This window comes from Trifolium pratense, linkage group LG2, assembly GCF_020283565.1.
Source record: "Trifolium pratense cultivar HEN17-A07 linkage group LG2, ARS_RC_1.1, whole genome shotgun sequence".
Taxonomy (NCBI): Eukaryota; Viridiplantae; Streptophyta; class Magnoliopsida; order Fabales; family Fabaceae; genus Trifolium; species Trifolium pratense.
The window spans coordinates 36,463,878-36,480,569 of record NC_060060.1 but is presented as its reverse complement, the minus strand read 5'-3'; the positions used below and the strand labels follow the sequence as shown (position 1 = coordinate 36,480,569).

General features: G+C 31.6%; 1 protein-coding gene across 1 annotated transcript; it reads left to right on the top strand.

The window, feature by feature from the left end:
• The first annotated feature begins 8,743 nt into the window (after positions 1 to 8,743).
• Positions 8,744 to 13,899, top strand: LOC123903902 (protein SUPPRESSOR OF MAX2 1). The gene is made up of 3 exons (XM_045953587.1): positions 8,744 to 11,063; positions 11,577 to 11,877; positions 11,970 to 13,899. Exons 1-3 carry the CDS (start codon positions 9,844 to 9,846, stop codon positions 13,563 to 13,565), a joined length of 3,117 nt encoding a protein of 1,038 aa, XP_045809543.1. The 5' UTR covers positions 8,744 to 9,843; the 3' UTR covers positions 13,566 to 13,899.
• The last annotated feature ends 2,793 nt before the right edge of the window (positions 13,900 to 16,692 follow it).

Here is a 16,692-nt window from a genome sequence, read left to right as displayed (position 1 = left end):
ATATTTAAGGTGCGTTTGATTTGCTAAAAAATAGAGGACTGTACTGGATAACTTTTGTTGTACCCTATTTGATTTGAAACTGGTTATGGGACTGGACAAATTAGGTAGCAAGGGACAGGACAAAAACAACAACTTTTTGTCTCTCACTGAACCACAGTACAACTTTTTGTCCACAGTACAACTATAAAAAATACCAAAATACACATTTTATTTTCGAATATAAAAATATTATCGCTCTATTTCTCTCCGGTACAGTTTTGTCATGTCATGTATTATCTTGTTATGTCATGTACTGTCCTGTCTAATTTTTACTGTTTTACAAATCAAACACACCTCTAAAAAAGGAAGTGGATCACCTTCGGCCCAGGCATCCTGCCTTTTGTTCTGCCTCAAAGTTAATGGTTGAAAGGTCATAAAAAAATAAATAATAGGAGTAAGAAGAAAGACAAAATGAATATAAATCCAACGGTTAAGATGAGAGTTGAAGGTAGTAGAGAACTCAACGGAGATGATCTAGATCTTGTGAAAAATGGTATTTTTAATAAGAAAATTAATTTATTTCATTTAATTAGCGCACAACCATTTAAATATATAATATGTCGATTTAAATATATTGTATGAATAATTTGAAAATTTGGATTTTTTGCTGATACAACATGACGCTGTAATAGTTCAAAACTGTCTGATCATAATGGATGTCTATGATCGTTTTCATCAATTTTGTATTTAATAATTTAGACCGTTTGATATGTATTTTAATATAGTTGCAGAGATACACACAAGTACAAAAACTGTGTATTTTATTACTCCAGACAATCTCAATTCAAAACATTGGATGCGTGTGAAATTTGCTTATAAATCAAAGATATTTGTTATATGGTTATTTTAATATAGGAAAATATTGAACAATGCATTCGGAACACTTGTTAAGAATATTAATATGAAAATTTTATCTTATAACTTGTGTATTCAATACTTTCAAGATGCAAAAAGTTATATTCTCATCATTAATTTTGTCATTTATTGCATTTTTTAGCATGCTTAACTAAAAGATTGTTTAGCATGACCCTTTAATATATTATTATTAGGAGACGGGGTCTCCACGGTAATAAAAGATAAAATCTCATCCCATCTTTAAAAAGATAAATTCTACATCTTCAAATCTCAAATGGAATAATCTTTGCATAAATTTTCATTTACAGATTAAATTGAAGTTGTTAGTACTTCCTCCGTCCCATTTTATAAGATTTTCTTTGACTAAATATACTATTCATATATTTTGTTTTGACCGTATTTTTCTAAGAGTATATAAATGTAAATATTATCATATAAGATCTTGTTTGATTTGTTTCGATGAATATTTTCAAAATATCAAATTTTTATAATTTTTACTAATACACAATTAAAGATATTTATAATCAAAATTATGTATTAGCATACGTGCAATAGTCAAAGAGTTCTTATATTTTGGGACGGAGGGAGTATATTACAATAGTACTCCATCCGTCCCATTTTAAATGACATTTTTTTGACTTTAATTTGTCCCAAAATAAATGACCTATACAACTTTCAAAACCATTTTTTCCAATTTTACCTTTATCTGGGCCCCTGTTTATGTGTGGCATATTCGATCAATTTAATCATTACTACTGGTAATGAAAAATGTAAGGACATTTTAGTAATTGTACAACCCTCTCTTATTTATTTATGCATTTTTTTAAAAGTGTGTGAAATTATCAAATCGATCATTTAAAATGAGACAGATGAAGTATTAGTTTTTCTCCTGACTTGAATTATGAACCTCAAACTCATTAACTTTAGCTCATCTAGCGTAATTAACTTTAGCTCATCTAGCGTAATTAGTTAAAGCTACCTATTCTATCACTAGTACTTATTTATTTATTTGAGTGAATAATGGAGATACGTGAGTGACCTGATATCTCCGGTTGGGTCTCTGCAGCAAAAATGGAATCCAAAATCCAAAGTATAACTTTTTTGCGGGTCGACCGAAAAGGAAAGCACTAAAGTTTCACGCGTCAGCTTTTTCGAATTAATTACTTTCTCTCTCCACCGTTTGTGAACACCAAATAAGTACTCCCTCCGTCCCAAAATATAAATAAAAATTGGTTAATAAAAGTGAATGTAGTTGACTCAAATTCTTAACTAAATACATTAAATTTTTTTGACTCACTTTTACTTATATTTTGGAACGGAAAGAGTACTATAGTAGTGTACTACCAGTATTTTTAAAGTTCCAACCTCTTTTACAGTACATAGTAAAAAATCGTTAAACAAATCAAAGCATGTTTTAACTCAAATCTAAACATTCACATAAAATATTTTCACTGGCAAATCAATAAAATTAAGGATCGAACTTATGACCTCTAATAAACTACTCAAATTTCTTATCATGAGATTAAATCTACTGATTTACTGAATTAATTTTTTAGTTCCTTTAAAATCATAAGGTAAAACTTTTTTTTTTTGTCAAATTATAATTATAAATGTCGATATTCCATTTTATTAAAAATATATTTCATTTGACCTATTCACACGTCGTCGATTTATCATCTAACACTTTGTGCGTCATAACATTATCTGTCTACTAGTTGTATGATAAAAGATTTCATTTAGCTTGAATGGAGTATTTTTTTTTTAATTTTATTATAAGAAGAAATCACTAGATTAGATAGACTAATTATTCAAAAAAATCTTCAAAAAAATTATAATCAAGATCCAAAGGAATAATTTTTGTGTGTTTACATCTACTATAATTTTGTTTAGTGGACCCAATTTTTTTTAATGCGTTGACTTGTAATATACTACTCCAACTTTGACTTTCAATATATGTAGATTAAAAGGCAAAATTGCAATTTCATTTTTCTAAGACAACAGATGAATTTATTTTTTGACAAATAAAACTACAAATGAATTAAAAATAGGAGGAGTAGTAAGTAAAAAAAAAAAAAATAAAGAATCTATCCAGATACTCCTCCTATTAGTAATTAAAAATAGGAGCAGTAATTAAAAATTAAAGAATCTATCCAGATACTCCTCCTAGTAGTTTTTTAAATAAGCTGTTCTGGCTAAGTCCTTTTCTTCTTTAATGAAGGTTGATGTTTTGCGAATTCAATGAAGGTCGGTCCATATAAAACCAAGTTGAATTTGTCCACGTAATTTAATGCTTGATATAATTGGGCGGCTGGCCCTTCCAAGGTTAGGCCACAACCATTTTCAATACATTTAATGTACTTCCCCTTTCACCACAAATTACATAAATAAATTGATATCGACAACTATTTTTCATTTTTTTTGTATTAAATTTAACAAATATCTTTGTACTAAAATTAAAATTGAAGAACTGACGCGGTACGAAAGCGTGAAGGAAAAGCAAGCGTTAATCCTTTTAGATAAAGGTTCTGGAATCCACTAGATTTCCGGAATCCACCAGAAAGAGTAACTAATCTAGAATCCACTAGACTTCCGGAATCCACCAGAAGGAGTAATTTGGAATCCACCAAACTTGAGAAAAATCTCTGTATTTTTATTGAATCAAAAGGTTGTCTTTCAATGCTACAATAGTTTGGTTTAAATAGGAGTGAAAAATAAAAATAACAAATCTCCTAAAATATTGTAAAAGAAAATAACAAACCTAACTAAATAAAAATAACAAATCTACCTAAAATATAAAAATAACTAATCTAGGTGAAATATAAAAATAAGAAATCTACCTAAAATATAATAAAACTAAATCTATCTAAAATAATAAATTACTAAAAAAACTCTCCTACATCAAGAACAAAGAAAAGATATATTAGTGCAGAGATCGATTATTATTAATAATATTTTGCCGTTTTAAAAAAAATAAATATATATTAGTATATTTTTGAATGATTCAAACTTAATTAAGCAACATACTCCTATGTCACCATTCTTTAAAGAAGTTATTTTTGTGACCGAAAATCCAAAAATAAAAGTATTATTTGAATATCAAAATATAATATAGGGTAAATAATTTTTCCAATACCATGCACAATATAAAACACAAACGATAAATAATATATTATAATGTTCATATTAATGAATCGTGGTTTTTATTTGAGGTTCAAATTTCAAAAGACTCATGAATTAATCAAAGTTATGTTGTATGTGTGATGTTTTAAAAAGATTTGTGTTGGTTACTTGGTTTGTAGAAATAATTTATAATATTAAAAAATAGTTTGAGATGTTATACAAATAAAGAGTTTAAAATTTCATGTACAAAAAAAAATTGAAAATTTCATAATTTTATCAAGTTGAAACCAAAAGTCAATTATAAGCCAATAATATGTGGTTGCATTGTATATATGTATATGGTCTATCTCAGTAGTTAAGGCTTTCATTTTCATTCTAACAAACATGAAGTCATGCAATAACTTGATTCCAAATTGTACTAGAGTTTATTAAATCTAAACTTTACAGATGAGCTAATCCATATTAATTAATATCACTTAAATGAACAGTGTTTTTAAATTAGTTGTACTTAAAAGTTGAATTTGAAATTTTGTGCCGTCCTTAGCAAAATTGTTACACTACTTAGGAGATAATAGTATTTTAGTGGTAGGACTATGTAACTTCAATTGATTTAGACGGGTTTGTTTAGTAACTGCACTCTTTAATTTTAAATATTGGTAGTTTAATTTGGGAGAGCATTTTTTAATGGATGATACACACCAAAATGGGAAGATGAATTGGTTGAGTAGTGTATAGTAATGTGGTGTATGATAGGTTTTAGGATATATTAGTATTTAAAAGGGTTGATTTTGTCATCAAAAAAGGAGTAGTGGTGCAACTTGTTGTCTGTTTGTCTTTCATTCAAGTGTAATTATCTTACGTATATATAAAATTACAAATTTTCTTCAAAAAAAAAAATAAATAAAAAATTGGTTGATAATTTTCTTCTTTTCAAAGAAGTTTGCAAAGGGAAAAAAGTTTTTTTTTTTTAAAAGAATTATTTATTGTTTTTTGGTTGTTACCATCAATATAGAACCTATAATGGACCGCCTAATCTAATTCGAAAGTCAATTCTAATATCAAATAGTTTCAACCTAATTCTGATCACAATTGCGGGGGACCATACTTAGGGTTGGGAATAGGTCAGGCGGCCTACATGCGCCTTCTGTCTGGCCTGTGTAAGTCTGGCCTGGCTTGTTTATAAAAAATGTCAGGCTTAGACTTTGTAAAAAGCCTATTTACATAAATAGGTCAGACTCATGCTTCTAAAAAAGCCTACAAAGCCTGATAGGGCGGCCTGTTTATATTTAATTATTATTTATATAATATTATTATTTATATTATTTTTTTGCCAAAGAAAAAATTATATTATTATTTAATCATATTTGTTATTTTATTAACTTTTAATTATTGTGCTAATCATTTTATTAGCTTTTTCTTAATGTTGAAGAAATTATAAAAATTTAAATGTGAAATAGGCTTTTAAGACCTGTTTAGCCTATTTAAAAAGACTATATAGAGACTTTTATGTAACACAGACTTTTAAATAGGCTACAAGGCCAGACCAGACTTTAAAAAGACTCAAGCCAGACCAAAATAAATAGCATTTGATAAGTCGTAGGTAGCCAGACCAGACTTTAAAAAGACTCAAGCCAGACCAAAATAAATAGCATTTGATAAGTCGTAGGTCAGACTCAGACCTGAAGAAAAATCGTAGGTCAGACTCAGGCCTATCAAGGTCTGGCCTGTTCCCGACCCTAACCATACCCTGAGTTTACTAAACTCTTAACTAAAACATTTATAAAAGTTGTCAAATATAAAACATTTATAAAAGGAGAGATTTAGAATATCTTTATACAAAAAAATAGACAAATTAACTAGGTTCCAAATTTAGAATACCATTTTCAAAAGCATTGATAATTTTATTGACATAAATATACCCATTTAATTTACAAGAGTGAAATAAATTTATTTTTCTTTTTATAATATTTTTTATTAAAAAAAAAAAGCAACACACATTTTTTTTATTTTAACTACTATAATTCAAGACCTCATCACCTCAGTAATTCAAGAAAATGAGTGGATATTTTGATGTGGTAATGGTGAGTTGCGAAACTATCACGTATGTATCCTTGGACTTGAGATAAAGTAAGAAAGAGAGAGCAATTTAAGTGGTAAAAGTGGTGAGATACACACCTTTTTGTGGTGTTGCGTGTGAAAAAGCAGAAAATTGGTTGAAAGGCAAAAAATTTGAGGTTTGTATTGTATGTGTGTGAGATAGCAGAGCAGGCAAGCAGTTTGGTGTCACATTTTCCAGGCGCGTAAGGGTCCCTTCTCTTATCATAACGTGTCTTGTGCGTTTTTCATTGTATTTTTAACCTTCTATATAAGGGCGGATTCTAGGGTGGGAGACCATGATAGGTCTCTCACCGATGAGTCATGTGTTATGTGGTCTGAATTAAATGTGTACATGATATTATGATGTATTGTCAGTATTAATTTTTTTTTTTTTTTTAAAAAAAAGTTTTTGATATTTTTTCGGGAAAAAATTATCAATTTTTTTTCCCGAAAAAAGTTCCCAATTTTTTAGGGGAAAAGTTTCGATTTCAGATAAAAACAATTCCGGAGTTTTTCTGGAAAAAAAAGTTTCCGTTCTTTTTTCGGGAAAAAAGTTTCGGATTTTTTCCGAAAAAAAAATTTCGATTTTTTCTGGAAAAAGTTCCGATGTTTTCCGGAAAAAAGTTCCCGATTTTTTGGGGAAAATAGTTTCGAAATGTTCATCTGAAAAAAGTATTGCCGATACAAAAAAGAGTGAAAAAACAGAAAATATTTAAAACTTTTTTTTCGAATAAAATATTAGAAATTTTCCAGAAAAATATCGGAAACTTTTTTTCCAGAAAATATCCGAAACTTTTTTCCGAATAAAATATCGGAACTTTTTCCCAAAAAAAAGAACGGAATCTTTTTTGTTCAGACAAAACCTCCGAAATTGTTTTTATCTAAAATCAAAAATTTTCTCCCGAAAATCGGAAACTTTTTTCCGAAAAAAAATCGAAAATTTTTTCCACAAAAAAGATTGAAAATTTTTTTCCGAAAAAATCTGAAACTTTTTTTCAAAAATAGAAAATAATATAATACTGACAGTACACCATAATATCACGTACACATTCAATCCGATCCACATAACACATAACTCATTGGTGGGAGACATGTTCTACTAACTCACGCTAGCATCCGCCTCTATATAGTACTTAACACTGGGCCAAGACCTTTGATAAATAAAAAGAGGTCAATATGCAAACTTCAAAGACTTCTTGAGGCAAAGTATGTCTTGCATAATGAATTCAACCAATTTGAATAAAGTTTAAAACTCGATATAACAATTAAGCTGTTGGACTAGGTTCATGAACCAAATAAATTAAACTAGAGCTAAAAATTAAATTCATTAATTAAATAAGTTGAACTTACAAATTTATATATTTGTTTTTTACATTTAAATAATCTATTGGTATAAATTTCAATATATTTATGGATCTAATTTTTTTTCCCTCCCTTTAGAATCATGTGGTTTGAGCTAACGAACCAAATCGAGTTGTTCGTGAATTCAAATTAAGTTAAGTTTCAAGCTAAAAATGAACTGAATTTAGCCAATCAAATCGAATTGTTCGTAAACTTTTAACGAACTGAACTTGAGTTGAAAAAAAAGTATCGAACTCCAGCATAGTTTCAAGCTGAGCCAATTCTTTTGAAGTCAAGCTCGGACAAATTTGGCTCAACTGAACTGATTCCTATCCCTATAGATTGTTATTCCCTTTTTTTTTCTTCATTGAATCAAGCTAACGTGAGCACATGTTAAAATATATACATATAAATGTTACATTAAATAGTACAAAAAATATATTTTTTAAAAACTTAAATGCATAAGTTTCAATTTTATCTTATCTTAGCATTTTCATTTTTCTTTTTACATTTCTATATCTTAAACAATAAATAATGATACTATTTAAATTAAAATATTATTATCTATCTTTCAAACAATTAATTAATAATGATACTATTTTTTAAACAATAAAATCACATTAATTCAGTCAAAAAAGAAGTAAAACATTAATTTTGTCAAAAAGAAGTGGTATTTTATTAATACTAGTAATTACTATTAAAAAGAAAAAGTAAAAATTTCTTTGGTACAAAATTTAAATATTTTTCAAAAAGAAATTTGATATTTTAATATTTATTCATTTTAAACTCATTACTATATAAGCAAAATAAATCAGTTATACATAAGTCAAGAATAATAATTAATTTCGTTTAATTTTTTTTTTATATATATACTACCTATTATTTTATTATTTAATTACATATACAAATTTGTTTGGTGGAAAGATATTTAAATAATGATAACATTAAATAGAATAGAATTAATTAGATTCTTTTTATACTATTTGAGACTTGAGTGTCGATAATTGAAAACACTTGTTGGTTGATACAACTTTTATGTCATTATCGCCTTTAAAAATTAAAAATATTTGTATATTAATACATCATCCTATGCGAAAAAGTGTGCTTTTGCCTCCCCCATCATCATAACTAATCTACCACGTTGAGACAAATTAGCCTTTAAATAAAATATTATGAAAAGGCAAGTGTCAAATAAAATAATGATCTTAATTTATAAAAAATGAATTTAAAAAGCAGAAAAAGACACACAATAAAAAAACAGGTTTAGTCTGTCCACAAAGCATATTTTCCAGAAATCCTTGCAACCGATAGTACTTTCATTTCATCCATCAATTCTCCGTTTTGTTTACTACAAATTCCCGTATCTTTCTTTCTCTTCTCTTGTGCCACAATAAAAAATAACCATTTTTTTTTTTATCTTTTATTTTCTCGTTTTCCGCACTTCACCGTTCCGTTAATTAAAATAATATTTACCACTGTTACTGTTTTGTTAGTTAGTTAAATATTACTTCCTCCGTCCCAAAATATAAGAATCAGTTGATCACTGCATGTACATCAATGCATAACTTTAATTATGAATATCTTTAATTGGCGATTAGTAAACATTATAAAAGTTTGATATTTTGAAAACACTTGTCGAAACAAGATCTTATATGATAATATTTACATTTATATACTTTTAAAAAAATACGATAAAAAAAATATATATGAATAATGCATTTAATCAAATAAAATATTATAAAATGGGACGGAGGTAGTACTATTTATTACCTTCTTCGTGCGTGTGAAGTGAATAAAAGGAAAAAGAGAAGAAGGGTAGAGTAGGGAGAAAAAATAGAAATAGAAAGAAAAAGATAGATACATAGACCTCAGATAAATAAATAGATGAATCCCTCAAAGGAAAGAAAAAAGAAAAAATAGAAAGGAAAGTTAAAAAGTACTTTAGACTAGTATTACTACTTACTACTACTATACTTTATTGAATTTGTTTTTTTGTGTTTGTAAAAAGCTTGTTTTCATTGTTTATTGATTTTCTCTTCCAATTTTACCCTTGAAAATGTTAATTTGTCTTGTATATTGAAAAAGTTTTTCTTATCTCCACACACTTATTTCGTTTTCTCACAAGTGCCCCTAACATATAATTTCTTCTTCTTCTTCTTCTTTTTTCTTCTCATTCATAAAGTAAAGTCAAGTTTAACTACCCCAGAAAGAAACACAACTTTCTCTCTTAATATAAAACATTCATTTCAGATTCTCTCTTCTCATATCTTATTCAATTCAAAAGCTCAATTTTATTTTAAGATCAAAATCTCTAAATAAGTTCTAATTGATTTTTGAAACAATTTTTTCATTCTGAATTATTTATAGAGTTGAAGAAATTCCTCCAGTGAAATGAGAGCTGGGTTAAGTACAATCCAACAAACCCTAACGCCGGAGGCGGCGAGTGTTTTAAATCATTCAATCGCCGAAGCTGGCCGGCGTAATCACGGCCAAACAACGCCACTTCATGTGGCGGCGACGTTATTAGCCTCACCGTCAGGTTATCTCCGTCAAGCATGTATAAAATCGCATCCAAATTCATCTCATCCTCTTCAGTGTAGAGCTTTGGAATTATGTTTCAGCGTCGCGTTAGAACGGTTACCGACGTCGCAAAACGCGAGTCCAACGGCGGCGATGGAACCGCCAATTTCTAATGCGTTGATGGCGGCTCTTAAACGAGCTCAGGCTCATCAACGACGTGGTTATCCTGAACAACAACAACAACCACTTCTCGCCGTTAAAGTTGAATTGGAACAACTCATCATATCGATTCTTGATGATCCAAGTGTTAGTAGGGTGATGAGAGAAGCTAGTTTTTCTAGCCCCGCCGTTAAAGCGACGATTGAGCAGTCGTTGAATTCTGTTCCACCTCCGGTTGTTAATTCGAATCCGATTGGATTGGGATTTCGACCGGGGATGGTTACTCCCGGAGCTGCTCCGACGAGGAATTTGTATATGAATCCGAGGTTGCAACAACAGGGGAGTGTAGTTCAATCGGGAACACAAAAGGGTGATGAAGTTAAACGTGTTGTGGAAATATTGATGAGAACGAAGAAGAGAAATCCGGTTTTGGTTGGTGAATCGGAACCTGAAGCTGCTATTAGAGAAGTGTTGAAGAAGATTGAGAATAAGGAATTAGGGGAGGGTGCTTTTAGCAATGCACATGTTGTTAATTTGGAGAAGGAGCTTCCTTCAGATAGAGCTCAGATACCTGGAAAGATTAAAGAATTAGGGGATTTGATTGAATCTCGGTTGGGGAATTCGGGTTCCGGTGGTGGTGTGTTTATTAATTTGGGTGATTTGAAATGGTTGGTGGAGCAACCTGTTGGATTTGGTTTAGGGAATATGCAGCAACAGGCGCTTGCAGAGGCCGGGCGTGCTGCGGTGACGGAGATGGGAAGATTGGTTGCAAAATTTGGGGAGGGTGGTGTTGGTAAGCTTTGGTTATTGGGTACTGCTACTTGTGAGACTTATTTGAGATGTCAGGTTTATCATCCTTCCATGGAAAATGATTGGGATCTTCAAGCAGTGCCAATTACCACAAGATCACCTCTACCTGGAATGTTTCCAAGGTATTTAATTTGTATATTCTTATATGGATGTTCTCATTGTTTGTAAAGTAGTTTTGTTCTAACAATTTTATCACTGAATGATGAGTGTTAAATTTAATCTGCTATTTGATGGAGAAAAATTAGATCTTCATATAAATTTAATTATACCCTTTATGATACAATCTTAATTTTCAATACTTTGGCTCAATTGATCTGTCTGGTGCAAGAATAATTAAAAGGGTTTATGAAATTCTATGTATAATAATTTTCTTGTTTGATGATACGGTGTTGCGAAATATTCTTGAATAGAATCAATTATGGCTTTAGTTTAATAGAATCTTATCTTATGTGATATGCTTTGAAAGGAAAACGTGGGATGTTCTTAATTCCATAGACACTGTTATAAGACAGGAGAATATTAGCATGTTGTTTACTTTTGAACTATTGGCACTGTTACAATGCTATGAAACATTGTTAAATTGTCTCCAACATTTGGTATTTGCTGTTTTAACTTTTGGTTTCTTGTGTTACCAGGCTTGGGACCAATGGAATTCTTGGCACAACACTTGAGTCTTTGTCCCCATTAAAGACCTTGCCGACTATGACAATCAATCCACTGAGGCGTACCTCAGAGAATGTTGATCCTGCAGCAGCAGCTTCAACTTGTTGCCCACAGTGTATGCGGAACTGCGAGCAAGAAGTAGCTGATATGTTGAAAGAAACTGAGAAATCTGATACTGAACTCAAATCAGATGCAACTCGACCGCCCCTTCCACAATGGTTGCAGAATGCTAAAACTAACAATGATAATGCTAAAGTAATGGATCAGGCTCAGGTAAATTCGATTAAGACAATTATATTGGTTGGTTGATGAGATTAAGAAATAATAGATGAGTTTTAATTATCGTGTTCTTTTGTCTTTAATAGAGCAATAGCCAAGAAGGGAATGTAAAGAAGAGGACTCAAGAAATACAAAAGAAATGGAACGATTCCTGCTTGAACTTACATCCTAAATTTCATCAGCAAAATGTGAGCACAGAGAGGATTGCTCCAACTCCTTTTTCAATGACGAACCTATATAATGTGAATTTGTTGGGGCGTCAATTTCAACCCAAAGTACTTCCAAATAAGAATTTGGGATGCTCTCTTCAATTGAGCTCGAATCCAATACCTATCCAGCAATCAGAACACACAGCGAGCCCACGGCAAAGTACAGTGACCACTGAGCTGGTTCTTGGGCAAACCAAGCCATCTGATACCATTCCAGAAGAGACGCAGAGAGAACGCATTAATGATTTTTTGAGTTCCCTGTCTTCTGAGTCCCAAGACAAGTTTGATGAATTACAGAACAAAAAATTACTTGATGCCGACTCTTTCAAGAGGCTACTCAAAAGTCTGACAGAGAAGGTATGGTGGCAGCACGATGCAGCATCCGCAGTAGCCTCCACAGTGACTCAGTGTAAATTAGGTAACGGTAAAAGACGGTCAAAGGGTGACACGTGGCTATTGTTCACAGGTCCTGACAGAATTGGCATGAAAAAAATGGTAGCAGCACTTTCTGAACTGGTATCAGGATCCAATCCAATAGTAATCTCCCTTGCACAGCGACGTGGGGATGGTGACTCAGATGCCAATCACTTCCGTGGAAAAACAGTTCTTGATCGCATAGTAGAGACCATCCGAAGGAACCCACATTCTGTCATCATGCTTGAGGACATCGATGAAGCCAACACCCTTCTTCGTGGGAATATCAAACGAGCCATGGAGCAAGGACGACTTCCTGATTCTCATGGCCGTGAAATCAGTCTCGGTAATGTCATGTTTATCCTCACTTCAAGTTGGTTGCCCGAGGACCTCAGTTACCTGTCCAATGGCACTCTATTAGATGAAGAAAAACTTGCAAATTTAGCGAGTGGGAGTTGGCAACTGCGGCTATCAGTGACCAAGAAGGTATCAAAACGCAGACCCAGTTGGTTATCCAATGAAGACAGGTCTTTGAAGCCTAGAAAGGAATTGAATTTAGGTTTATCATTTGATCTTAATGAAACCGCTGATGTAGAAGAAGACAGGGCAGATGGATCAAATAATTCCAGTGACTTCACAGTGGACCATGAAGACAACAATCACAATGGAGGGTCTCCCCCAAAACCCCGCGAGCTGCTGGATTCGGTCGATGATGCCATTGTCTTCAAGCCATTGAATTTCGATCTTATTCGTCGCAATTTCTCTGCAAGCATCGCAAAAAGATTCTCTGCCATAGTTGGAAATGGGATCTCAATTGAAGTACAAGAGGATGCTCTTGACAAGATCACAAGCGGAGTGTGGTTAGGCCAAACCACAATAGATGAATGGATGGAAAAGGTGTTGGTTCCTTCCTTCCACCAGTTGAACAAAAACTTCAATTCAACCAACTATGACGACAATGAGTCTTCGCTGCTGGTTAGGCTCGAAGATGACGGCTACTCCGATCGCCGAAGCTCACAAGAGTTGCTACCTTCTAGTGTGAGAGTCGCCGTGGAGTAGTAGTGTAATAGTGTTGAGTATCAAATATTGAATAGTGATTATTGTTAATACACAATGGGCATGAGTGGTAATATCCGTTTTTGTTGATTATAGAAATGTAAATAGATGTCTTTGGAAGACAAAGTCAAAGACCCTTTGTAGAATCGAGAAAAACCGTTAGAGGTGGAACAAGGGTCGGTATGTGTCATTTTTTCACCTTAGAAAAAGATTATTTATTTTTTATCTTATAAAGCTTTATATTGTTTTTCTCCTGTAACCATAGATATATTTATTTATTATCAATTAAATGGAGGATGATTATCAAATATTAATAATATTGAGCATTGTTCCTTCATCCTTTTCCTTTCATCATTTTCTACAATCTCTCTTTACATAATACAATAATATGGAAAACATGAAAAAAGGACAAGTTTAGAATTGGCAAAGGCATCCAATAACGTAGGCCACATATATGGCCGCACGCACACTGTCCTTACTATTTCTTAGTCACCTCACCAACCATGTACATACACATACATAACATGAACGGTTCATGAACGTTTCATTACCAAACATAAATCCCTACCGACACAAATCATTGTTTTTCAGTTAACGTATATTTCCTTATCATCAATTAGTAAAAACAAAACTTGCTAGAATGTATGTTCCTAGCTATACCGTTATGTGCATGCGTCATTTTCAATTTTCCTTCCTTGGTTTAAAGAAAACTAAGGTCAGTAGAATCAAATATACCAAAACAAGCAAAGTTTTATCAACAAGTTGAATACAAGTGATTGATTAATAATTTAATATTACTTTTGAAATAACTTCTTCGTTAATATCTTAACAATCAAATAATCGTTAGTTGGTCCAGTGGTGCTTGACGTTGGACTTAATAGAGATGATAACAGTTAGATCCCACAATTGCGATAGAGATGAGACTGGAACTACTTGGTACGAGAACTGACCACCAAATCAGATTAGGTTGCACAGTGGACTAGATACCGGCGGTGAAAACCAAGAAAAAGAAAATATCTTAACAATCTTTTCATAGTAAACAACGCGTTTTATGAAATTAAGCCGATTGTGGAAGCATAGTAGCTTCTTTACTCATGCATGTTTTCAACGCTACGTAAGGCTATTAATGAATTATAGTTGTAGTTTTTTGTCAAGTTGGACTATGATCGATTCTTACCAAAAATGCAAGTGACCAAAAAAAGACAAATGATGCTTGGTGTATACTTCAAATACATTTCATGTTTGCCTATTTTTTTTGACTATATCGTATTCTTTAAGACATCAACAACGCATGTGTTCTCATTAATTTTCAATCCTCTTTTTGTTATGTCTTTTTCTTACACTTCTCGATCTATTTGGATCTCTCTAATCTTTTTTCAACTCATAGAGATCCAATTATGTTGCCCCAAGATTTTATTTTTCGTTTTCTTTCTGACCATACCAGCCATGTGTATATGTTGTGGTAAAAACTCAAAGGGGTTGTATTATTGATTAAATGATGTGATTACACTTGGTTCAATCCCAACAACCCTGGGAGTTTTATAAGTCAGAATTCGATTCTGTTCTGGTGAAGAACATAAGGGGTTTGTATTATTCAAGATTGATAATTGATACAAGTATGATCAGAGAAAAAATTGATTCTCTTTTCAAGAATGAAAAGATTGTTTAGAATGAATCAACTGTCTATGTAGAATCAGTGTCAAATTCTCTTCTTCTCTTGAAACAGACCTTATTTATAGGCAAAAAATCTCCCTCTTGTTGCTTGATAACCGCCTTGCTTGGAGAGGAATTCATGGGTAGTGGGTGGTTTCTTTTCCTTCTTCTCCAAGCTTCTTCCTTCTTCTCCAAGTTTCTTCCTTCTTCTCCAAGTCATGGTGGATCATGCTTATCATGTGTTTTTCATGGTTGTTTTCACGCTTCTCCTTTAGATGCTCCCATTGGGCTTTTTCGTATTGGGCCTTAACAAATCACACCCTGGTCCATGGCCCGGTACAGTATGCATATTGCTAACCATACTAATCTAAACCACCCATCATTAGATTTAATGGATCACTTATATAAATAATTTATAGTACATCTTTTGGGACTACTATTATTAGACCTTTTCGTTGGATCCAAATTTTTGTTCGTATTTTTTAGATATATTTGATAATATAATGAATATATTATTTTATGCTCGGTTATTATTATTATTATTATTATTATTATTATTATTATTATTATTATTATTATTATTAAAAGTTGAGTTCATAAAGCTATATATTATTCACAATAATTTCTAGAAACTAAAATATGGCGATATTTCTCTAGATATTATATTCTATCTGGTCCTTTTTATAAGAAACAAAAGTGAAAATAATCGTATCTACACAAACTAAACTAATTAATAATCGTATCTACACAAACTAAACTAATAAAATAAGTGAAAACTTAATATTTTAAAACAATTATTATAATTTTTTACAAACAAATTAATTTTAGTGAGTACCAATTTAAATAAACCACTGTTAAAGTCTTAATCTAATCAATCTAGCTATAATAAACGTTAGCAAAGTACAATATATTCAAGTGAATTGAGACCCCGCTAATTGACAATTCCTGCACCTATACGGAAAATTAAAAGAAAAAGTGAGAATGGTACGTTTCATGAACATGAATATGATTTGTCCATAGTGTGAAATCGGATTGATTGAAAAAAAAGTATAGCTAGGGGATTAATTAATGGTACAATGCATTCGGTTGAAGTATCCATGATTATACGGTTCGAAAAGAACGAAGGACGTATCTGATGTAGGGGTGATCGCGGTGCGGTTCGGTGCGGTTTTGAGCGAAAAAGTCATCCTAACCGCAAGATGAAAATGCATGCGGTTCGGTTTGGTTCGGTTGGTTTTTAAAAAGACATCCAAACCAAACCAAACCAAACCAATGCGGTTAGGATCGGTTCGGTTGGTGCGGTTACACCAACTATATTTTAGGCTAATATAACATACTGGATTGCAAAAAAATTATATGGCCTTAGTTTCAATAATACAAGAACATTACAGTACCAAAATACATATTACACTGTCAACATTACATCATTAATAATAGTTCTTAAATAACATTACAAAATATAAAACAAGAAGAAAGC